The sequence below is a fragment of the Bufo gargarizans genome, chromosome 7 (genome assembly GCF_014858855.1).
Source record: "Bufo gargarizans isolate SCDJY-AF-19 chromosome 7, ASM1485885v1, whole genome shotgun sequence".
Classification (NCBI taxonomy): Eukaryota; Metazoa; Chordata; class Amphibia; order Anura; family Bufonidae; genus Bufo; species Bufo gargarizans.
In genome coordinates, this window is record NC_058086.1 from 202,602,263 (window position 1) to 202,628,174 (window position 25,912).

The 25,912-nt window shown below is 46.8% G+C and overlaps 1 protein-coding gene across 1 annotated transcript in view; it reads left to right on the top strand.

The window, feature by feature from the left end:
- GXYLT2 (glucoside xylosyltransferase 2) overlaps window positions 1–20,899 on the top strand; it is a 41,208-nt gene extending 20,309 nt beyond the window's left edge. The window contains exons 2-7 of the mRNA XM_044300899.1: window positions 1,137–1,320; window positions 2,046–2,177; window positions 11,031–11,282; window positions 15,953–16,076; window positions 17,272–17,444; window positions 19,779–20,899. Coding sequence (XP_044156834.1) covers window positions 1,137–1,320; window positions 2,046–2,177; window positions 11,031–11,282; window positions 15,953–16,076; window positions 17,272–17,444; window positions 19,779–19,961 — 1,048 coding nt within the window. The 3' untranslated portion in view covers window positions 19,962–20,899. The remainder of the gene's footprint in view (window positions 1–1,136; window positions 1,321–2,045; window positions 2,178–11,030; window positions 11,283–15,952; window positions 16,077–17,271; window positions 17,445–19,778) is intronic.
- Window positions 20,900–25,912: the final 5,013 nt, after the last annotated feature.

Consider the following 25,912-nt stretch of genomic DNA (forward strand, 5'->3'; position numbering starts at 1 on the left):
ACTGCAGGTGGTGCTATACAGATACATTTTATTGAATAGCTTAGTGGCTGTGCTAAATTTTTAATTACATGCAATTACAAAAGTATTCAGATCCAGGTGTTGATTTGAAAACTAGGATATTTTTCGTGAGACATCCCCTTTAAGAATACACATCAGTCCCATTTGGCTCTAAAGCTAGTCATACACAGTTACCCGATCCTGCCAGTTTGAGTCAGTATGAGGGGTTTTGTGACTGTCATGGTGGACAGAGGGTGGAAAAGAAAAATTGGGCATTTCGGAGCCCACCAGGCAGAAAGTTCTCCTATCCTTCCATTTTCTATGACATAAGGGATCCTTAGTTTGGTCCAGTCATTGGGTCGTAGCGTGCTCCATTGTTGTATAAATAAAGTTTAGTGACAGCTCTGCGGTAACGGGTCAGATCAGGCAAGTGGATAAACTACAGGGCACCACTGGCCTTTCAATAACTTTATTTAGAAAAGTATTAAAAAGTCAACCTATAAGGGCAACGACAGGAGCCTCTTCTGACACGTTGCTCACCTTCGAGTCCAGGTCGCAGCGGTGACGTCGTCCTCGGAGCCTTGTTCTTAAGTCAACTACTTCCTGTTTGGAGCCTCTTTGTTGACAGATATAACAATGGAGTAGTAGTGAACGAGGGCCAAGTCCGAGAGGAAGTTGTGGATCTATTGTTGATCTGTGCGAAGGAAAACAACAGGGACGGGAAGTAGTTGTATGTGGAGTTCTGTCCCAATTTCAAAGGAAATGTAATGGGGGTGGGGAGAGGGGGACGAGGGGCTATAAATATATTATATAGTGCTACGTTCATGTACAGTCCTATCAGGATAGTGCGTTAGAAGTACATGGCTGCTTTCTTCCAGAAACAGCGCCACTCTTGCCCATAGGCTGTGTCTGGTATTACAGCTCAGCCGCATTTAGTTGACTACCGCAGTACCAGACACAGGCCGTGGATCTTGAGCATCACCATTATGGAAGCCGACACTGGTCCTAAAGGGGTTTCCACCCAGTTTTCCCGGACTCTTGTGCCAGTGGCACCATTATGAACCACTGTGGAGCTCCGTACTAGGAAAATATGCAGCTCGGGGGTCTGGATTGTGACTTTTTCCTGCGTCTCTCCGCAGAGCCCCCGAAGAAAAGCAAAAATACGTGGTTCCCGAGGAATGGATGCACCTGGCAGTGGTGGCGTGCGGAGATCGCGTCGAGGAGACCGTCACCATGGTGAAATCCGCCGTGCTCTTCAGCGTAAAAAAAATCAGATTCCACATATTCGCCGAGGACGCATTACAACCCGAATTTGACCGGAAGGTAAGTGAACAACATATTATAACAGAGGATCATAGACTCCACCACCACCACCATACCATGACCTCATCAGAAGAAGCAGAAGGACCACCTTTATGAGGGCCTCTTAATGGGGTCTCTTAGGCTCGTCCATGCGGCGCTGTCCGATGCATTCACTGGAATGGAGCAGAGCTTACCAACCACAGCGCCATCCGTTGTATAGTGGCTGTGCTTGGTATTGCAGCTCAGCGCCATTGACTTGGGCCACATGACTAATGAAAGTGAAATCACTGGCCTAGGAAGAAGCCTAAGTACTCACGGAGCGCTCCGGCCTCTTTGTAGAGCTGATCTGTGGGGGTCTTGAGAGTCGGACCCCCACGATTTGATATTGATTGACCTATCAATATGTAAATCCCAGTGAACCCCTTTAATGTTTAATATTCTTAGTGCCCAAGTTACCGATGAACGTGACGTCACTAACGTAAGAAGGGGCTACCCATGGGCGCCAAGGGGGCAAGTCCATTCAGGCTGACGTAAGTCCAATTGAGCCGATTTTTATGCCACGTGGTTTCTGTCGGCGGTTTACTCCACTCTCCCCATTGAGAACACTTGCACACTCAGCAGAACCAAGTATGCGTGTGTACAGGGAGGAATGGCAGGTTGCTGAATCTCGGGTATTGAAAGTGTTGGGTTTCCATTCAGCTCAAGAAAGCAGAGCTAATCTTGATAATTTATCGCTTCTCTTCCAGCTCGGAGAATGGCCGCGTCAGCTCTCCAGAAAGTTCGAGTACAAGATCTACCCCATTACATTTTCGGTTGGAAACGCTCAGGAATGGAAGAAATTATTCAAACCCTGCGCGGCTCAGCGGCTCTTTCTTCCGGTAAGTGATTGGATTCAGGTTTCTTCGTCTTATTCCGCGTCTGGTCATCTACAAGGGATTAGATGCTGCTTTTACTTTCTCCCTCCGGCCAGGAATGTCTTATGGCTTCTTACCTCCCTCCTGGCCGGCATATGTTTTTCTGCTTCTGATCTTTTCGCCATGTGATTTGCTTTCTTTGAAGACCCCGGTCACAAGTTTGGTCCCAGTGCCAGCAGAGCTGAGCGTGCCAAGGCATGGAATACAGATTCTGGTGCCCGGATTCTTCCCTTAGTAAGAATAGCCAACCTACTGAAAGTGTGTCCTCGTGAGAGAGACAAGGGCGGAACAATGGGACCATTTAAAAGATGGGAGGTGAACGCGCAGGGTTAATGGAAACGGTGGTTCTGCTTAAAGAGACAGTACACTTAAAAATGAATGAGGGGGGGGGGAGCAATGACTTATCGTGATCATGTCACAAGACCTTTAGTATACTTACAAAAGGTGCAGCAAAATTGCAATCGAAAATCCTTCCAAACTTGTCCATTTCAGCTAGAGGCTGACTGAGGGGTGGGGCTTCCTGTTCACTTCAGCTGGAGGCTGACTGAGGGGTGGGGCTTCCTGTTCACTTCAGCTGGAGGCTGACTGAGGGGTGGGGCTTCCTGTTCACTTCAGCTGGAGGCTGACTGAGGGGTGGGGCTTCCTGTTCACTTCAGCTGGAGGCTGGCTGAGGGGTGGGGCTTCCTTTTCACTTCAGCTGGAGGCTGACTGAGGAGTGGGGCTTCCGTTTCACTTCAGCTAGAGGCTGACTGAGGGGTGGGGATTCCTGTTCACTTCAGCTTGAGGCTGACTGAGGGGTGGGGCTTCCTGTTCACTTCAGCTGGAGGCTAACTGAGGGGTGGGGCTTCCTGTTCACTTCAGCTGGAGGCTGACTGAGGGGTGGGGCTTCCTGTTCACTTCAGCTGGAGGCTGACTGAGGGGTGGGGCTTCCTGTTCACTTCAGCTGGAGGCTGTCTGAGGGGTGGGGCTTCCTTTTCACTTCAGCTGGAGGCTGACTGAGGGGTGGGGCTTCCTGTTCACTTCAGCTGGAAGCTGACTGAGGGGTGGGGCTTCCTGTTCACTTCAGCTGTAGGCTGACTGAGGGGTGGGGCTTCCTGTTCACTTCAGCTGGAGGCTGACTGAGGGGTGGTGCTTCCTGTTCACTTCAGCTGGAGGCTGACTGAGGGGTGGGGCTTCCTGTTCACTTCAGCTGGAGGCTGACTGAGGGGTGGGGCTTCCTGTTCACTTCAGCTGGAGGCTGACTGAGGGGTGGGGCTTCCTGTTTATGTCAGCTGGAGGCTGACTGAGAGGTGGGGTTTATTTAAAGAGGGGTGGCTTAGCTTATTTGGTTTCCCATTTAAATTGGTGGAAGTCTCTATAGGTGGGGCGGACACCTTCTGTAATACATATTGAAGACTGCTTTCACAACATGACTCCCCAGTTTGCATTCATTTTCTGTTGCTGGGTGGCCCTAGCTTTAATGTGAATCTCAACTTTTTAGTATTATGTGTGTTTTTTTTAGGCACTAAATTAAGATACAGATTTGCAAATCCTCTGCATAGACATATATCTAAAAAGGGGTGCCTGCAGTCACCACCAGAGGGAGCTTATGAGCTTAGTACATACCATGTTGTTATTATTATTGAGTATAAACAGTATGCCGTAAGCTCCTGAGCTCCCTCTAGTGGTGGTGACAGGAAGTGTTAACTTTATAATTTTACTGGAGCTTGGTATTTCTGATACAGAGTTCCAAATCCTCTGCATAGACATACATTTATAACAACAGTGCCTGCAGTCACCACTAGAGGGAGCTTATGGGAGCTATTATTGGGTTCAATCAGGTATAAACCGGATGCAGTGTGCTCCCGAGCTCCCCCTAGTGGTGGCAGCAGGAAGCTTCAGTTTTATCATTTTACTGGAATCAGAAGACGGAGCTCTGACCACTATAAGGATATATTAAGAAATGAATCAGAGCTTGATTTAGATTGGTGCTCACATGTGGACACAGCAGAGCTAGAGACTGACAGACGCTTCATACAGTTGTGTGTTGTTTCAGATGTCTCATGGAAGTAAGACTGTGCCCGTGGGAACAAACCCTGATTGATTTCATTATGCAGTGTTATATGTATATGATTTCACAGTTTTAATCCCCTGATGGAAGGAAACACTCCGGACCCCCAAACGCTAGAGCCATGTGGGACATAAGAGGGGAGGGGGTTAGTCGGAGCACCTGTTCCTTAGATTTACTGAAAACATCCTGGCATTGGACATCCTGCTGATTTCTTAATACTCTGCAAACTTCCACTGTTAACTCTTTCCATTCTGCAGTGACATTTAGTATGCTTCTGCCATTGCATTTCACCTTATACTGGCAGGGTGGGATTCTCCTGTAGGCACGGAAGACTCCCGTTGCATTTGCTGTACGTGTCTCACCCTGTAGCTGTGGACTGTATTGCAGCTTTGCCTTCTACAGCTGGTAAATATGAAAGCCCCAATGGCGGACTAGTGCTAGAGTGAATAGTCACTGCTGGAGAGATGTGTGGCCACGCGTCCCTGGTGTCTAGTGGTTTGGTGAGAAGGAATGCCAACAAGCTCTGCCTTTGATGCCACCAGATGTAAGACAGATATGCTATAAGTCAAGGTTCGACCCTTTAAATAGGCCTTGAGACATAACTAGAATAATAACTAAGCCAGCATCTCATCTGCAGGTAGCTGTTTCTGGGTGATTGCCCCTTATCACTGCAGAGCAGAGAGTACTGGTGTAACAGGGTAAGAGGCCTAAGTCAGGATTTTGGGGAAGGGGGGGTATAATCTCTCCTTACAGAGAGTGCCTTAATCAGCGTGATAGGCCATACATGCGCCTCTGGAATTCTGGTAAGGTATGCAAATCAGCTCTACTCTAAGGCCTCTTTCACACAGGGGTCATGTTTTTTGCCCGGATTAAGATGCGGGTGCGTTGCGGGAAAATGCGCGATTTTTCCACGCGAGTGCAAAACATTGTTTTGCACGCGCGTGAGAAAAATCGGCATGTTTGGTACCCGAACTTCTTCACAGAAGTTCGGGCTTGGGATCGGTGTTCTGTAGATTGTATTATTTTCCCTTATAACATGTTTATAAGGGAAAATAATAGCATTCTCAATAAAGAATGCTTAGTACAATAGGGCTGAAGGGGTTAAAAAATTTTTTTAACTCTCCTTAATCCACTTGTTCGCGCAGCCGACATCTCTTCTGTCTTCTTTCTTCAGGACCTGGGTAAAGGACCTGTGGTGACGTCACTCCGGTCATCACATGGTCCATCACATGATCTTTTACCATGGTGATGGATCATGTGACGGGCCATGTGATGAGTGCAGTGACATCACCACAGGTCCTTTACCCAGGTCCTGAAGAAAGAAGACCGAAGAGAAGCCGAGCTGCGTGATCAATTGGATAAAGGTGAGTTAATTTATTATTTTTTTAACCCCTCCAGCGCTATTGTACTATGCATTCTGTATTCAGAATGCTATTGTTTTCCCTTATAACCATGTTATAAGGGAAAATAATAATGATCGGGTCTCCATCCCGATCGTCTCCTAGCAATTGTGCGTGAAAATCGCACTGCATCTGCACTTGCTTGCGGATGCTTGCGATTTTCACGCAGTCCCATTCACTTCTATGGGGCCTGCGTTGCGTGAAAAACGCACAAAATAGAGCATGCTGCGATTTTCATGCAACGCACAAGTGATGCGTGAAAATCACCGCTCATGTGCACAGCCCCATAGAAATGAATGGGTCCGGATTCAGTGCGGGTGCAATGCGTTCATCTCACGCATTGCACCCGCGCGGAAATCTCGCCCGTGTGAAAGGGGCCTTTGGGTATATTCGCACGTCTGTATGTGTTGTGCGGATCCGCAAAACACGGACACAGGCATGGTGCACCGCACATCGCCGGCAATTGCGGACAAGAATAGGACATGTTCTATTTTTTCTTTTTTTGCGGAACGGAAGTGCGGATGCGGACCGCACATTCCGGCCCCATTGAAAATGAATGGGTCCTCACCTGTTCCGCAAAATTGCGGAACGGATGCGGACCCATTTTGCGGATGTTTGAATGGACCCTAATACTGACATTTGCTGGTTTGGTGCTGACATATGCAAGTGTCCCTAGGTTTATTACCTAGGTGTGTCCCTGGTGTCCAGTGGTGCCGACATATGAATGTGTCCGTAGGCTTATTGCTTAGGTATGTCCCTGGTGTCTGGTGGGTTTATACTCGCATATGAAAGTCTCCTTAGGCTTATTGTCCATGTCCCTGGTGTCCAGTGGTTTGGTGCTGACATATGAATGTGTCCGTAGGCTTATTGCTTAGGTATGTCCCTGGTGTCTAGTGGTTGTATACTTGCATATGAAAGTCTCCTTGGGATTAGTGGCCATGTCCCTGGTGTCTAGTGGTTTGATGCTTACATATTAAAGTGTCCTTAGGTTTACTGCCCATGTCCCTGGTATCTAGTGGTTTGATGCTCACATATGAAAGCATCCTTGGGATTAGTGCCCATGTCCCTGGTGTCTAGTGGTTGTATACTTGCATATGAAAGTCTCCTTAGGTTTACTGCCTATGTCCCTGGTGTCCAGTGGTTTGGTGCTGACATATGAATGTGTCCGTAGGCTTATTGCTTAGTTATGTCCCTGGTGTCTAGTGGTTGTATACTTGCATATGAAAGTCTCCTTTGGCTTATTACCCATGTCCCTGGTGTCTAGTGGTGGTATACTTGCATATGAAAGTCTCCTTGGGATTAGTGCCCATGTCCCTGGTGTCTAGTGGTTTGATGCTTACATATTAAAGTGTCCTTAGGTTTACTGCCTATGTCCCTGGTGTTTGATGCTCACATATACAAGTGTCCCTGGTCCCTGTGTATTCTGTATATATGTATTTGCGAAGGGACCATGGTTGTGACAATATTGATGGGTAGGACCTCAAACCAAATGCTTCTCTCCCTACAGTAAATCCAGTTCTGCCTATTGGCCGGCATTAAACCATCTTGGTGTATACAAACGTGATGCTTTGAGCACCATGGTGCAGGAGCAGAGGCGCACGTACCCTGGAGGTCCCGGCATGTCTGTCTATTATATGCCCATAGGAGCTGTGAAATGCTTCATTTATCTTGTGGTGGCGCCGCAGGAAAAGTGAACACTTCCCGTCAGGTTCCTCTACCGATTACAGCTGATCGCTCTGAGTTCCTTACCCAAAAGCCCCTTTATGTACTATGGGCTTTTGCCTTCTGGTGTAGAGCACTCCGAGTACACATATACCAGACCGTAAGTGCGCCATTTATTAAGCATTAGGTGAGAAAGTGCCGGCTGTGGATTACAAATGAAATTGCTTCGCCTTAAATGACTTTTTGAGCAGGACGCGGGGAGCGCTTCCATCCGTTGGGGTGTATTAAATGTTAAGTGTTCATCTTTCAACCAGGGATTGCTGGGCGAGATTACATCTCGTGGCGAGTTAGAGATAATTACGAAGCGCGTTGAAGTGATTCACTGCGCGCGGCAGCTGTTAGGTTGAGTGCGCGGAGGTTAATTACAGTGTTGTCTCCAGTGATGTTGCACCTTTTTATCTACCTTCAATGTAAGGTACGGAAGTGCGTTACAAGTTCTCACTTCTCTGGCTGCTAAATGGCGGGAGCTAACGCGTTTCTGCAACTATTCAATTTAGGACTTCTTGGTATTTAATTACCATTGTCACCTTTACTGATGGTAATTGTTGTCTCGTGAAGTTGTAAACTGCCTGTATCGCCGCTCAGGTCATGGCTGGGGTATAATTTGGGTGCTTTATGTTTGCTACATATTATAGTCTGTTCTTTTTTTAAAGGGATTTTTTACTGGCAGTACAATATTGATGACCTATCCTCCAGATATCGATTGCCTATCTGATCAGTGGGAGTTCAACTCCTGACACCCCCGCCGAAAAGCTCTCGGATGAGCCAGTGACATCACATCCATCCATGGTCTATGCGCAGCTCGAGCGAATGGTCCTGGGCTGCAATACCAGGTACAGCCACTAAACAATGTATGGCGCTGTGCTTGGTAAGCTGCGGACGCAGTGCTCATCTGATCAGTGGGGGTGTCGGGAGTCAGACCCCCATCGATCAGATATTGATAGGTCTTCATTATATTGTATTCCCAGAAAATCCCTTTAATCTCACTACTTAAAGGAACACTAGCCCGGGAATCAGCAACCTCCAGCACGCCAGCTGTTCGGAAACTACAACGCCCAGAATCCTCCTTTCACTTCTATGGGAGTTACAAGAATAGCGGAGAAAGTGTGCATGCTGGGAGTTGTAGTTTTACAGTAGCCAGTGATATATCTGTGAGATGGGGAAATGGCTCTCATTGTCTGAACATTGTGTTTGTTTAAATTAAGTTAAATGATCTGGACTGGCATTCTGCTCTTTGGCCACAAGATGCCGCTGTTTCCTAAGCACAGCAACAGACTGCATTTCATGTGATGTTTGGAGCTCTCAGAGTGGAGTTACAAGTCTGGAGAGGAAGACAGCAGCCATCTTCTAGTAAGGCTGTGAGTGACACTGATGAACTGTGTGAGCAGTGAATCGGACAGCATCCAGGTGTGAGAGTGACCAGAGCTGCAGCTAAGTGAAGCTGATCGTGTTCAAGACCCTGATCCTGTCCAGAGGAACGAGGATTGCTTCCAGGAACGCTGATGAGAGCTGAGGAGCAAAGCTACATACACTGCGGGACCACATGCTTGTTGGAGAGGCATTTGTTCTGTTCAGAGTCCCCAGCGGAGGCAGAGCAGACCCGGGTCGGTAAGATCGTGCACGCACCTCATTACAGTGTTGGCGCCTAAGGACTGAGACCAGGCCTGTAGTTAGTTAGGGTCTCTGTTGTTGTCGGGCCACAGGTGTTACTACTGGTCATTGCAAGAACTCCATAACTCAAAGTGACATTTCACATTGGAGAGCTGATAAAATTCTCACGAACTCAATCCAGGCTGGCGTTATGCTCAGAAGGAATACTCAGGCATGTGCAACAAGACCAGTTATGGGAGAGGGAATACTGTAGATCTGTGTAAGATTGTAAGCTGTTGTGCTGCACCGCAGGCTAGCCCGTACCACACAGCCATACAGTTATTCTTGTTCTTTTAAGGTAATAACAGGTGGTTTAGTTGTGCCCGCCAGTAGGTAAATTACTGCTCTTTCTTCCTGCATCCATCGGAGGGCGCCGTGCTGTGCAGCACAAGGGTCTCCCCTTCTGGCTGTGTGTATGTAAATTTATTGTGTGTTCTCAGCATGTGTGGTTGTGTTTATTGCCACATTTAGGTAAAATTCTGTTTTGGCAAAAGCTGGTGTTGGGGCTGATGTCCTCGTTCGTGACTTCACTGTATCCTGGGGAGCCCACCCCGGGACACGGCTTGCATATCTACCCTTGTATCAGATTGGGCACCTGTTATAGGGTGAAAAGGAGCCCAGCAATGGGTGCTGCATGTTACACAATCCTAACATTCCACTGGCGGGAGCTCACTGCATGCAGGATTTTATGACTCTTATTGTATTCAGTGCTAGCTGTATAAATCTATAGGCAGTGAGCTCCCTCTAGTGGTGGCAGACAGAATTTAATTTTACTACGTAGTCCTGAGGGGGTGGAGGGAATGTGAAGCGGTACGTCTGAAAAATGCAGCTCTGATGGCAAATAGTAAAAATCCTAAAATATGTGAAATTATATACCAACGTGTGTATTAATCTAATATGCATTTCCATGAATATTAATGAACCTTTCAACTGGGACAGTTTGATAAGTAGGTTAACATTACAGGAAATAAAGATTGCAGTTGGATCCGACACCTATTGCGTAATCAGGCGATGAGAAGCTTTTGGTATTTCGTTTGCTAGTATATGTTCCAAGATGTTAGGTGCAGTTGTACGAATAGAACACACACGTCTCTGTTTAGGCTGTGACGGCCTAATGTATCAGCAGGACATGACACGTACAATTTTAAGTATATTCAGGTGACATTTTCTGTTTTCTGCAGCTCACTTGCCAGCTTTGCTGTATAGACTGGGACAGTTTCAGCAGAGTCATTTCACTTTCTGTTTCCTTTAAAGGCATTTTCAGGGACTTAAAGGGGTTTTCTTAGATATTTTTACTGATGATGTCATCAATTTCTGACCCCCACCGATCAGCTGTTTTCACAGCTTTCCCTAGTCCATCTGACGACGCGTCCATCGGCCACATGGCCTCGGTGCACGGAGAAAGCCTTAGCACTTCTGCAAGCGCCGATGCCTTCTCAAACAGCTGATTGGCGGGGGTCCCGGCTATGGGACCCCCATTTATCAGATACTGGTGAGAATAGGTCATCAGTAAAAAAAACTTTTAAATATTAATGGCCTGTCATCAGTATCAGATCGGTGGGGGTCCAACTTCCAGCCCCCCTGCCAATCAGCTGAAGGCTCCATCCACTGCGTAGTGGCCGTCTCGGGGTACTACAGCTCAAATGAATGGGAGCTGAGCTGAAGCATGCTGGTGCCAGTAACTACAATGTGAACGGAGCCTTCTATTCACTGTGTAGTTTCCAGTGCTGCCGGTTGACCAAAACAGCTAATCGGTAGGGGTGCTGGGTGTCGGACCCTCGCCCATCTGATAGGATAAGACATCAATATCTAAGTCCCTTTAACTCCCATGTATTGCAACTGCCATAAAGCACATACACCCGCTGGACGCTGCGTCACCATAGATGCGGCCCCGTCCTCGGGGGTTACTGATGTTGGACGACCAAAAAGCAAATTCTATGAGGAATTATATTAAAATAATAATTAATAATAACCTCCTGTGTTTTCCATGGACAGATGATCCTGCAGGACGTGGACTCCTTGCTGTACGTGGACACGGACGTCCTGTTCTTGAGGCCTCTGGACGACATCTGGGACTTTCTCAAGCACTTCAATGACACCCAGCTGGCGGCAATGGCTCCCGAGCACGAGGTCCCCAAGATTGGCTGGTACAGTCGCTTCGCCCGGCACCCATTCTACGGCATGACCGGCGTCAACTCTGGGGTGATGCTGATGAATCTGACGCGGATTAGGAAGCAGCAGTTCAAGGTGAAAGGGGTTAACGCCTCTCACTAGATAGAAAATAAATCAGAGCGCTTGATAATTTGCTGGATGAAATGTATCTGGACGGATGAGTGAGCTTAATGTCCCCGACCGAGAGGGGAGGAGAGAATCGGTGACATATTAATGGTCTCTACAGCGGGAGGGGAAGACGTTCCTTCGAGGGAATGGAGATAATGGAATGGAATTTTTCATGCAAGGACTGTTACTAGAAAGAAATATATTAGCAATGTTAGAAAGTCTCCTTGTTTCATTTACAGAGGTCAGCGTTCTTGCCGAGCTTTCTTAAAGGGACAGGGCCATTTTTTTTCCCTCCCATATAGTATCACATAACACAAGTTAAATAAAGGACAAGAAAATTAGTCTAGCTGACCGTACACTTTAGAAAGCTCACCACCTCCGAGCACTTTTTCGGCCGACCACTATGTCGTCTGACCACCCCACACACATGCATGCTCGGCTGAGCGTGCATACATTCTGAACAGGCAGAGGGGAGTAAGCCGCTGCCGGACACCTGCTTACTTCCTCCCTTGAAAACAAAAGGATAAGACATGTTGACATCCAACAGCCCGATCCTATTCTCCCCCCCCTGCGGATCAGGAGGTCTTTATACACATTAGATGCTTAGCCGATGTACATCCAGTATGCACGGGCAAGCTTAAAGGGGTATTCCGGCTAGATGATGTGTTGCATGACGGTGGCGCTTCAGTGGAGCATTGGTACTACATTTGAAGTGCATGGCCTTGATGGAAACAGCCGAGGGAATGCAGTGATGGGTGGGACGATGAGTGAAGGTCCTAGCTAGGGCTGCAGTAAACGATTATTTTAGTAATCAAGTATTCTACTGATTATTTTTACAAAAAAATAGAGTACTCTAATAAGAAAAAATGAATTAATAGACTGTTTTCCTTTATACAAACTCATCAGACCCCAACACCCTTCGTTCCCCCCTGTGCGATCAGCCCAAGTGCATCAGTTCCCCCAGTGCCATCAGCTCCGTTCCCCTAGTGCCATCAGCTCTCCCCCACCCCCAGTGCCATCAGCTCTCCCCCACCCCCAGTGCCATCAGCTCTCCCCCACCCCCAGTGCCATCAGCTCTCCCCCACCCCCAGTGCCATCAGCTCTCCCCCACCCCAGTGCCATCAGCTCCGTTCCCCTAGTGCCATCATCTCTCCCCCACCCCCAGTGCCATCATCTCTCCCCCACCCCCAGTGCCATCAGCTCTCCCCCACCCCCAGTGCCATCAGCTCTCCCCCACCCCCAGTGCCATCAGCTCTCCCCCACCCCTGGTGCCATCAGCTCTCCCCCACCCCCGGTGTTATCAGCTCTCCCCCACCCCCGGTGCCATCAGCTCTCCCCCACCCCCAGATAAGTCATCCAGCCATAGAGCATGACTCAGTGACATATATTACAGAGAAGAAGCTGTGACCCCCCCCCCCCGACATGTGTCAGTCTTTACTGTAGTTCAGGCATTCTGTTCATGAAGGCACTCTCTCTCAGGTTCAGTCACAATCCGCCTGTGATGAGGACTTCACCCCTGAGCACTGATTTATGGGGGGCTCCCTATAGTAGTTTCCATTCCTATTATTGCTGAGCCTGCAGCTCACACCCCGGTGTTTATTACATATGCCCCCTCCATGCTGACTGTGCCCTTCTCCAGACTCTTCAGCTTCTTGCTAATGGTCCCATTGACTGCGGAGTGTAAGTGCCGCTTGTTCGCAATCCTGCCGCCCAGTCAGGATGCTTTTCATAGATTGTCTGTCCGGGCTCTGGAAGCCCTGAGCTCAGCAGTAATGAAGCTCGCAAGTGCTCGTCACCTGCAGTCCCCGGCCGCCCGGATCCTCCTTGCCTGCACCATGTCACCCCAGATCTCTGCTCATGGCAGCGTCATCGCTCCTACTACTTTGCTGTTTCTTGCAGTGAGGTTGTGGACATGAAATGGCCAGTACTTACCTTTCCTGTAGGGCAGGGATGCTCAACCTGCGGCCCTCCAGCTGTTGCAAAACTACAACTCCCAGCATGCCCAGACAGCCTTCAGCTATCAGCCTTCAGCTATCGGCCTGGAGGGCCGCAGGTTGAGCATGCCTGATGTAGGGGCTCCGCTCCACAGCTCCTCCAACTTCTTCTCCGCGCTGCACTGCCATCCTGACGTGCACTATGTCCTGACGATGTGTAAGGGCTAAAAGTGCAAAAAAACTGATGCAGAATTTTTAACACTGTTTTTGGTGCAATTTTGGCTAGGACTTTCCTGCCCATTTTCAATAGAAATTCTGGATGTGGATTCCGCATCCTGAATTTCTGAAAGCGGAAAAAAAGCCCTGTATGCAGATTCCTGATTGAAATCAATGGGGGAGTTCTGCTGTGCCAAAAATCCCACTCCGAATACTCCGTGTGAACCTAGGCTAAAAAGATTTGGGGCGATGTAATGTTACCAGTATATATTCCGGTTTAGGCTACATTCACACGAACGTATTTTGTTTCCGTGCCCATTCTGTTTTTTTTGCGGACCGTATGCGGAACCATTCATTTCAATGGGTCCGCAAAAAATGCGGACAGCACACCGTGTGCTATCCGCATCCGTATGTCCGTTGTGTAGCCCCACAAAAAAAAAAAATATAGAATATGTACTAGTCTAGTCCGTTTTAGGCATGGTTACAATGGATCCGCAAAAAAAACGGATGCCATACAGACGTCATCCTTTTTTTTTTTTTTGCGGATCCGCAATTTGCAGACCGCAAAACACATACGGTCGTGTGAATGTAGCCTTATTTTTCAGCTTTAGCGTCCCTCTAAATGCTCCTCGATAGTTCCCCTCTCAGAATAAAGTGCCCTATAAGCGCCGCTGCTATAAAAGCGCACACAGGAGCTGATAAATCGCTGGCGAGGTATCGTAAATCAAGCGAGTCTCGGCGTTGAGTCACTCACTCAGCGTTACATTGTGACAGCCATGTTACGGATCAGCGGCATCCTCCGTCAAGGTGAGCGGCGGTGTTCATGTCCTTAGTGATCTGAAACATGGATGTCAGCGGAGAACAATGGGGAGATCTACAGCGCCAGCTGTGCGGCGGGCCGCGGTTATTTACCGCAGTGCGCTGGGTAATCGTTTACTGGATGTACGGGGCTTGCGGAGAGATAACCGCCGCCAGCAAATCACATAGTGCCACCCCGGCTCTGGAACCGGAGGGGAAACCGTCATGGAATTAAATGTGCTCCTACCTGCAAATATTTATGGCCTCCGTAAATGTAAGGCTATGTTCACACAGTGGAAATCACGCGTACAGCCCGTTTCACGGCGTGCATTAGTAATATATCCTATATTATTGTGTAACTGAAGCAATCTCTATGCACTATGTGTTTTAATGCTTAGCCGTTTTCAAGATCTCAGCTAGCTGTCAGTGAATAGAAGCATCCTTGTGTCCATGCAAAGGCTGGAAACCAAACCCGATGGTGTTGGAATGAAGCAGGTACAGAGCTTGTTTTGGGGCTCTCTTATGAAGCAAGCCATGCTCCTTTCGTTAGTTGGACGTCGTTAGGATGGAGAGAGTGTTTCCATTCATTGACAGCAAGCAGACATGTTTAAGAATTGAAAGATAAAGTGCGCTGGACACTAACGTAGTAATATAGTGCAACCTCCGGCTTTCTTATGAAGCGAGCCATGCGCCTTTCGTTAGTTGGACGTCGTTGGGATGGAGAGAGTGTTTCCATTCATTGACAGCAAGCAGACATGTTTAAGAATTGAAAGACAAAGTGTGTTGGATACTAACGCAGTAATATAGTGTAACCTCCGGCACTCCAGCTGTTGTGAGGTTACAACTCCCAGCATGCACCCTTGCTTGGCTGTTTTCTGAATTCCCATAGAAATGAATGGAGCACGCTGGGAGTAGTAGTGCCACAAAAGCTGGAGTGCCGAAGGTTGCTGACCCCTGGTGTGGAGTGACAATGCTGTGCTTAAAGGGGTTGTCCAGGATTATTATTATTATTTTTTTTTTAAACCTCTCCTACCCCTGCAGGACCTGTGATGGACAATGCTCGATCCTGGCTCCGTGGGTCCCCAGCTGCTTTTATTTTAATATAATTCAGCATAAAAAACTATTTTTATTTTTTGTTACAAAAACACTCCAGTTGTGAGACATTCTCTTTACGCCATCATGATGGCACCCCCTGGGGTTTAATCTGCATAGTAATGCACACGTCCCTCCTTCCACTGGCACCAGCCATCTCTACTGATAGAAAGTGTGGCAGTCAGAGGGAGAAAGCTGCAGAAGAAAGGACACGCCCCCTAAGCTGTGATAGGAAAAGAGCTGCAGCAGAAAGAACCCTCCCCCAGAGCTGTGATGGGGAGAGAGCTGCAGCAGGAAAGACACGCCCACCTAAGCTGTGATAGGGAGAGTTATAGCAGAAAGGACACACCCCTTGAGCTCCATGCTTGTAATAAATTTAGCAGCGCAATGAATGGGGAGATCTCTGGATCCATGTGAGGTACAGGGCTGGTTCTAGCTTTGTTAGAAAGAGAATGTCATGAACTGTATTGTCTGATGTCTGATTTGGTAAGCCTTTTAAGATTTGTCGTAATATACGTGGGTCGCACACCCCTAAAGCCGGTACCGTGCTCATACAGTAAAGCCTAATTCTCAACTTCGATTCTTCTTCTCCTGTAGAATAACATGATTCCCGCCGGGCTGACCTGGGAGGAGATGCTTCATCCATTGTACCAGAAATACAAAAACTACATCACGTGGGGCGACCAGGACTTGTTAAATATCATCTTCTACTTCAACCCAGGTAAGAATCCCGGGATCCTGAGCAGACAAATCTATTGGACTTTTATACATTCAAATCCCTTTAAGGCTACATGCACACGTACAGGATTCATGTGCGGAGAATCCGCACTGAAATCCGCAGGTGTTCACAGGCAAATGTGCGGATTTGGTGCGGATTCGGTGCGGATTTTCTGCATGCGGATTTCACTAAGTGAATTAAGAAAATCCGGTCAGGAAAAAAAAAATTAATTGACATGTCGCGGATTTTAAAATCCGCACCGCAGGTCAAAATCCGCGCGGAAAAAATCAGCATCGTGTGCATTGAGAATTTCAAATTCTCATAGAATACAATGTACATGACCTACGGTGCGGATTTTCCGCACGCAAATCCGCGCGGAAAATCCGCACGCAATCCTGATCGTGTGCAGGGGGCCTAATCCGGCATCAATGGGCCTGATAGGTTATCAAATATTCTGGGTTATCGGACATCATTGAAAACTATGTAAAACTCAGCTGAGTAACAGCTTTTTACCACCAGACCATCTATAGTCATTGACTCCAACTTGGTTGCATTGTATACTGGGAGCCTATGGTAGTCTGAAATCAACTTCCTATTTCATCAAAGACTACTGCTTTGTCTCTCCCCCATGCTTTACACTGCAGTTCTGCTTGCTCAGATTGGCATGATCTGTAGCCACTTTTAATGCCTTCTTCGTCAAATTATGAAAGTGTCACCAATGAGTATGCTTAAAGAGGTTTTCTGGGCTGCAGATGTGGATGATCTATCCTCAGGATAGGTAATCTACGTCAGATCTGTGGGGGTCTGACACCCAGCATCCCCACCAATCAGCTGTTTCAGGCTGTCGGTAACTAACAGGCAGAAGGCTTAGTCCACTGTAGTTTCCAGCGCCGGTGTACTGAAGCTCAGCTCCCATTCATTTGTATGGTAGCTGAGCTGCAGTACCCTGCATGGCCACTACACGGTGTATGGCGCTCTCTGCCACCGGCAGCCCTAAACAGCGTCAGACAGGTGTCAGACCCCCGCAGATCTGATGTAGATGACCTATCCTGAGGATAGACCCGGAAAACCCCTTTAAGTCAATCAAGGATAAGTCAAGTTAGAGGGGTGTCATTTTTTTTAGCATGAAATATTGGCATATTTGCACGCCTAATCTAGCAAGCGGCACAACATTTTTTTACATTATTTTTTTCTCTAGAGAATCTGTTTGTATTTCCGTGTCAGTGGAATTATCGACCTGATCACTGCATGTACGGGAGTAACTGCAAATCCGCAGAGGAAGATGGCGTCTCTATTCTCCATGGCAACAGGGGCGTCTACCATGATGACAAGCAGCCGGCGTTCAAAGCTTTCTATGAAGTGATACGTGATGTACGTGTATCGCATGTTCCGCATCTTTCTTTGTGTCGCTTATTATCGAGGGGGAGGGGGTTGTATGGAGGTTACCCCCTATTCCCGATGACGGTCACTAGTAAGATCTCGTGGAAGCCCTGAAGTAGTAGAAGCTACATCACAGGACACGCCCTTTTCATGAATACATGTCTTTTTAAAATTCTGCTGGTTGCCCTTGGAAACAGACAGCGACTTCTCTTGATGCTGCTGTCTGTCACGTGACCCGACTACTCAGCTGCCATCTTTCTCATCATTTAAAGGGGTTGTCCTGCTCCGTATCAACTTTTAAACCCTCACCCACCCTGCAGGACCTTTTGGGCGAAGCATACTTACCTGCTCCCTGACGCTTTGTCCCGGCTACTAGGATCCGGTGCTGACTTCCAGCGTATATCAACATCCAGTATAGACAGGGGTCACGTGCGGCACTGCAGCCAATGACTAGCAGCAGAGATGACACGCCCCCAAGCATTACGTGATACCAACAAGTGGGTGGGGCTTAACAGAAGGGGGTGTGGCCTCACACCGACCCATATATGCTACCACATAAATTTGCATAAATGATTAGGCTGTTTGTGCTTTACTGGTGCACGGACAATCAAAAGATGGCTCGTTGCTCTTCAGCGCGCTATAGTTTAAAGGGATATTCCAGGATTTTTGGATAGACAATTAATATTTGATTGGCGGGGGTCCGCCACCATGCACCCTGCTGTTTTAGTGTGCAGCGACGGGGTCCGTAGGAGCAACACATGAGGCTACGGTGGGCCGATGGGGGTAGTAGTTCATGTACTCGCAGTTAGCAGAGCCTCCCTGGGCCGACGTGCAGTGATGGGAAGGACAGCACTAAATCCTCCGGGGCACTCTCTATTGCAGGGAACACCAGCCAGATGGAAGTTGAGGTGCCCTTGATGGTATAGGTGTTTAAGGTGCTTTGGTGGCTGGACCCCTGTGTTCGTGACGCCAGCACCGTAAGGTGCAAATGTGGAGGGTAGTACTAGAAAGGATGAGGAGGCAGTTGAACATTTACTGAATCAATGGTCTCGGGACAGTTGTTACAGTTCATCAATATTGCGAAGGTAATAATCCAGATGTTACTTTAGCTGAAATTCCTTAATACAGATCTGGCAAATGTCAGTTGAGGAGTTCTCTTAATACTTTGGGCTTTAACAGGCAGAGAGGCAATTCTTGCTTAAGTCGTTTTGCGCTAAGTCCACTTTCTAGCACTCAGGTACTGAATATAATGATTTCCTATTTATCTTGAGCAATTCAATAAGGGCGTTCTCCCTCGTGACAGGCAAACTCTCTGTTACATTATTTGATGTAAGATGCTCTCCTGAAATATTCAGGTTCACTATGTTCCCAGAGGGGATTTAGTGAAAATGGACAATTCTGCGCACTAATTATCCAGTTGTGTCCAGGTACCTTTAAGTCCCTCCTGGTCACTGGTGAAGTCCCTTGGCTAGACTCAGCTCTAATCTTCACTAGACTTGCTTAATATCCGTACTTAGACTTAATGTCTTGTGCTGGGCTGCTGTGACTCCTTGGTCTGTCATCTCCAGGCTTGATCAGGGCCCAGAAGAAAGAAAGGCAGCTACATTGTAGAACTTGCCTGTTCTCCTCCTCCATCAACTTCCTTCTCCTCTCTCTCTCTCCAACTAACTACTTCACTTCACTTCCTGTTCTAGCACACCCCAAGCTATATATCGTATGTGGCACCAGCACCACCTAGGGGCAAATAAATGTAATGACAATGCCAGCCTGATATTAGGAAACTTAAATACATTGAATAAGACATTTAGCAGCAATTTATGCCCATAAGTGGGACACTGCAAGTGCAGCATTGGCGCTGGAAATCCACAGCTCCGTCCATTTGTTCCATTGAAGTGAATGGAAGCAGCGCCGCAGTACCCAGCTCTGTCCACTACACAGTTAATGGCGCTGTGTGATTCCGCAGATAGCTTCCAGCACTGGTACTGCACTGTTGCACCCACTCGTCGGGGGTTGCGGGGTGTTAGACGCCCGTCAATCTGATATTGATGGCCTATCCTGAGGATAGGACATCAAAAAGAAAATTTTGGAATATGAAACGATAGTCTTAGTAAAGTCCCTCCAAATTCTTAAAGAGACAGCAGCCGATTTGAGGACGAGCTAATGGGTTCAGTAACTACCTTTCGAAGCTATATGAAGTGCTAGGTGATCTCCAGTATAGGGAGAGATGTGAAATCTAAAATGTAGTATGTACGTTGTGAAATGTTAACTAAAAAATATTTTTTATGAATTAAAAAATATATATAATTTTCTCCCCTTCCCCGGCAGTATCCCTTTGATGGAAATCTTTTCCAGTCGATGTATTACCCCCTTCAGACAAAGTTCCTGGAGAGCGTCCATACGTTATGCGGTCGCATCCCTCAGGTGTTCCTCAAGCAGGTCGAGAATACTATGAAGAAGGTGTACGAGAGGCGGGTGATCTTCTACGCCGGATCGCGAGTACGAGGCTGAGGCGACGGCGTTCATTGCTTTAAGGAAATTATTTAAAATCCATAAAAAAATATATATATGGATAAAGTTTTTAGTGGTGAAGTGTAAAGCTATGCAAAGATAAATGGCACGGATTGCACCAGAGACTCTTCAAGGAGACACCTCGAGGTATTCAGTGCATCCTCCCTCCGAGGGGAACGACTATCATAAGCCCAAATTGGGCAAATTCGTCTCGTCCTGGCCCGGAATGGGTGGGGGTTATATAAACCCCGCCCAGAAGTGGACATCTTGGGTCGGGCTTAGATGCCCCAAATTCACCATCACAAATGTATGGACTATAAAAGAACTTGGATCACAAAAAGTTCTGTCAGTAAGAAGTATAAATGATGCAAAAAATATTCTGACAGAAAAAGGAAAACGCTGGGCTTCATGTACAAAAACCGCCACAGGCAAAAATTGGGAGTGTTGTCCATAGCAACCCATCAGAAATCAACTTATATTTTTTCCAGTGTGGGCGTTGTCATTAGTAGCCAATCAGTGGTCAGCTTATATTTTTTTAAAGTGAAAGAAATGGCTTGATTGGTTGCTATGAGAAACAAGTCCAGTTTTGCCTGCAGTAATTTTTATCCAGGAGGCCGTTTTTTATATACCTTTTTATACTCGTTTTTTACTTTTTCTCCTGTGTGAAGAATGATTGTGGTATTCCCAAGAAGGGAAGTGTTTGTGCCAGACCCAAAGGTCATCCTAGAGACGAGCCAAATAATGGTTTGTTGCAACTAGCAACAAATCAAGATGGCCGCCGGACACCATCTGACATTATTTCCACTGTGTTCGTTTTTGTACATGACCACTATAGGAATCTCAGATACGTGTCAATAATTGTGGTGATGACTGGAAATACATAAAAAAAAAAAAAAATGGAATATGATGGAATTTTAGATTAAAGTTCCTATATTCTGGCATCTGAAAATTCTGAATCCAGCATCTGAAATAACATATCGGGTATATAATAATCTGATTACGAATCTCCCATTGTTTTCTGTCCACTGCTATTATGTAGGCCCATTTGTCTCCATGGTAACAGACTACAACCAATCCTCTGGACTAGTCCACTGCTATTATGTAGGCCCATTTGTCTCCATGGTAACAGACTACAACCAATCCTCTGGACTAGTCCACTGCTATTATGTTGGCCTATGTGTCTCTATGGCAACAGACTACAAACAATCCTCTGTACTGCTATTATGTAGGCCTATGTGTCTCCAGGGCAACAGACTACAAACAATTCTCTGTACTGCTTTTATGTAGGCCTATCTGTCTCCATGGTAACAGACTACAACCAATCCTCTGTACTAGTCTACAGCTATTATGTAGGCCTATGTGTCTCCAGGGCAATAGACTACAAACAATCCTCTGTCCTGCTTTATGTAGGCCTATCTGTCTCCATGGTAACAGACTACAACCAATCCTCTGTACTAGTCTACAGCTATTATGTAGGGCTGTGTGTCTCCATGGTAACAGACTACAACAAACCCTCAGTACTAGTCTACAGCTATTATGTAGGCCTGCGTGTCTCCATGGTAACAGACTACAAACAATACTCTGTGCTTTGATTCTGCAGTCATACTCCCTCTCTTCTGTTCTCTGGCACACAATCGTTAGGATAGCGAGAAGGGGACGCATATATGAGAGTGTGACTGCAGGATCAGACTGTAGTCTGTTACCATAGAGACGCATAGGTCTGTAGCCACAAAACGAGGGGAGAGTTTTCATAAAGAATTGTTTCATTTCTTCATTTTAGATGCATTGGAGCAATACAAAAATGGCGGTGAAGGCGCACATAGACTTACAGCAATAACTACAATGGGCAAATTCTTAGCAGCCAATCAGATGCCTGTTTTAAGATGAGTAAACATCAAGCAAGTTTCTGATTGGATGCTGATGTGCCGTCATTCTATTGTGTGTTAAGAGCTTTAAATCCGTTTTTTTTTAAGCTTTAAATAAAAATGAGATATTTTGTATAATGAACTTTATGGGATCCCATAGACGTTTTCGGGCGAACGGTATCCTCTGTATCGAACAAACATTTCTCATATTCGTGCCCATGTTATGTGTACAATATGCAGCTGCCAGGTGCCCGCAGCACCCATTATGTTAGAGGAAATGGTATTTAACAGGATGTAAAGTGTAACCTACCTATATGCAAATGAGCCTCTAGGAGCAACGGGGGCGTTACCATTACACCTAGAGGCTCTGCTCTCTATGCAACTGCCATGCCCTCTTGACAGGATCAGGTGTGATTACGTTTTCACTGCCTGGTCCTGTCAATCAAAGTGCAGAGGGCGTGTCAGCTGCAGAGAGAGCAGAGCCTCTAGGTGTAATGGTAACGCCCCCGTTGCTCCTAGAGGCTCATTTGCATATATTAAAACATAATTTTTCTCAGCAATGCGGGCACATAGGAACATGGGGCCAACACAGATGCCTTCAGCTGCCAAGTGCACATGGAACAGGTCCTTTAAGGTGGCAGTACATATGAGACGAATGTCGCCGATCCTGCCTGTCCCGATTCTGGGAAAGAAGGTTTGGACACGTTGGGTTTCAACATGCCCAATTCTTTTGTTCTGCTTTTTCCTTCCTCACCACTGAGAACACATGCATGCTTGGCTGAGCAGAGCATGCATATGTATGATGGGGTCGGTGAGGGGGGGGGGGGGTTAGAAGGAATAGCTATCAGCCAAATGAGTGTTTATAAGTGCCTTAACCCTGGATAACCCATTTAAAGAAGACCCAACTTGTGCCGCTCCTCTATTATTCCTCTTGGAAATATATAACTAACATGACAAATGGACGGTACCATTCTCCTTGTCAGTAGGGTGTGACTGCACAGTCTGTCCGAATCCAGTCAGTGCTGTCTGATAGCTGTCGGTAGTCCTAAATCTGCCAGGATTATACCAAATATTCAGAGCCAATTCTGACAAATTTGCCTTGTCCCAAGCTGTAAATGGGCAAGGCTTATGTCATCTTCATTCCTAGGTGGGCTTGGGTGTGCCTTAAATGCCTCAAAGCAATGTTGGTAAGTATGTAAGAACCAGTTGTGAATTTGTTGATACATTTCCAGGAGGAATAACAGAGGGACGGCACAAAACTGAGTTGTGAGAAAAGACGTTTCAAAGGGAAAACAAGTATTGAGTAAAACAGACCAGGGGAGCGGATAGGTGGGGACCTGCCAACCCACCATAGACATTATATTGAGGCATTCGAGCAGTAGGGGCACGCTCCCTCCTGGTTGCTGCCACGTGATATTTATGTATGAGCATGAACGGTACATTGTAATTCAGTCTTTGCCACCAGCGCTGCAGGACTGGCAGGTTCTTCGTCTACAGTTTCATTACTGCCCATCGTCTCCACTTTTTCACAGCGTGCGGTAATTGATAGTACCGCCACTGCAGCAGGAAATCCAATATGTCCGCACTTAACCGACTTTCGTGTAATGCTGATGAACTGCGTCGCGCTGGAAGGAGGCTAGATTAAAATGTTTGTTGTCAAACAGGTTGTGATTGAGTGCGAGTGCAGTACGGCGCCGGGTATCGATCCATGGGGAGCTGGCACTGAGGTGCCTACTGGAGCTGTACCTGGGCGGTACAAGGATTGCCTCCGTGGGGCCCGTATCATAAAGTACCGATAGATGTGAAACGTTCATAAACCCTGAGGCCTCATGCACACGACCGTTGTTGTGGTCCGCATCCGAGCCGCATTTTTTGCGGCTCGGGTGCGGACCCATTCATTTCAATGGGGCCACAAAATATTGCGGACAGCACTCCGTGTGCCGTCCGCATCCGTTGTTCTGTTCTGTGGCCCCGCCAAAAAATATAACATGTCCTATTCTTGTCCGCGCTTTGCGGACAAGAATAGGCAGTTATATTGAAGGCTGTCCGTGTCCCGTTCCGCAAATTGCGGAACGCGCACGTACGACATCAGTGTTTTGCGGACCGCAAAACACACCGCGGTCGTGTGCATGTAGCCTAAAGCGGTGACTAACGACCCAATCGTCACACCCAAGGAGTAAAACTGCTCAATATTATTCAGTGGCGTATGGTAGTGGTATTTGGAAATTGTGGTAATATCTTGTCACTATATGGCAGTATACTGTAAGGTGTTTAGGGAGAAATATTTGGAGACTGTATAGTATTTAGGCATTCTACAGTGGCATTATGTTTGCAGCATATGGCAGCATTATCTTGGTACAGTGGTCTGTTCATGGAGAAGTATTTGTGTGCTGCATACTGTAATGGCATTATATGGTGGAATTATGTGTGCGCTAGATATGAAAGTATTATCTTGGCATTATATGGCAATATAACGTGAGGTCTTCAGAGAGCATTATTTTCAGACTGCATAGTATTTGGGCACTCTATGGTGGTATTATGTGTGCTGGATATGGCAGTATTATCTTGGCAAGATATGGCAATATAACGTGAGGTCTTCAGAGAGAATTATTTGGGTACTGCATTGTGTTTGGACACTATATGGTGGTATTAGATGTACTGGATATGGTAATATTAACTTACTATATGGCAGTAAAATGCGGGGTCTTTAGAATTATTTGAATACTGCATAGTACAGTATTTGGGCACTATATGTTGGCATTGTGTGCTGGATATGGCAGTAATATCTTGTCACTATATGGCAGTATACTGTTGGGCCTTTAGGATGAATTATTTGGAGACTGCATAGTATCTGGGCACTATATGATGGTATTATGTGTGCAATGTGATCTTGGCACTATATGGCAGTATGAGAAAAAGGTGACTAAAAATGGCAGTCTTGGGGTGGGCGGTTACTTTGCTTGTAATACATGAACCTATTTCCTATAAAACTTATCCAATACACAATTCCATTACTTTTTTTAACCTTTTTGTCCAAATTGAGTTCATATCTGGAAACCATCATTATAATGATATAAACAGACTGAATTACATGTCCGTACTGTTCCTGAGATGCAGCCTGGATTATAGTCCACAGCTGCATCCACAATTCTGCAAGCTCCAGAGCTGTCATTTCCCAGTATTCCTTGCTTAGTGTCTGCACGGATTTTGTATGGATAATGTGCATTCTGGAAAATACCTTTTGGGTCGCGTCTGGGGATTCGCTCATCCCTAGTTGCATCCATAGGGACTGGACACGCCGTGGATCCGTCCCCTGCAGCAATGTACTGCACCTGCAAATTGGAAACATCTGCAGCGTAAATTGGACTGCGGTGCAGATTTGAATTTTTATGCCGTGGATTTCCACCCCAGATTTCACCCTTTGTAATGCATAGGGTGAAGTCAGCAGCAAATCCGTGACCGTTTCCGCAGTGGTAAAAACTGCAGCCGAAGCTGTAACCTTATGCCAGACCATGCACAGTAATCTCATGTAGCTTTCGCCTGTATTACAACAGTTACATGCAGGGGCGCACCACCAATGAGGCCGATCGCCTCAGGCAGCACCAGGTAGGGGCAAGAGGGGGGCAGCGGAGGGGCCATGAGCGCTCTCATTGTGGCAAATGGGTTAGGTTTAGAAATTTTACCTCAGGCAGCAGAAAGGCTAGGTGCACCCCTGGTTACATGGCTAGGTTTTTTTCTGAGGACAAACTTGCTGACTGTTTCCAACCACAACTGTTGTTAGTTTCCACATAGGCTTATGGAATAGTGCCTCTAGTGGTTAGTCTAAGCACGGCAGTGCAGCTCTGGTAGTAGACAGGATTCTTTTCAGTGCAATATAATTACAGTGCCGCGGAGTCGCCTATTGATCCTCTGCCTTCTACACAGACAGCGGTGTAATATATAGCGCCATCGTGTCTGCATATATTTATGTCGCCTGCTTAATTTGCTCTTTATGTGCAGGATCGGCCTCTAGCGCTATAGCTGTATACTGTAGAGATGTGTGGATCATGATTAGTGTTGAGCGAATCAAAATGAACGAAGTAGAAT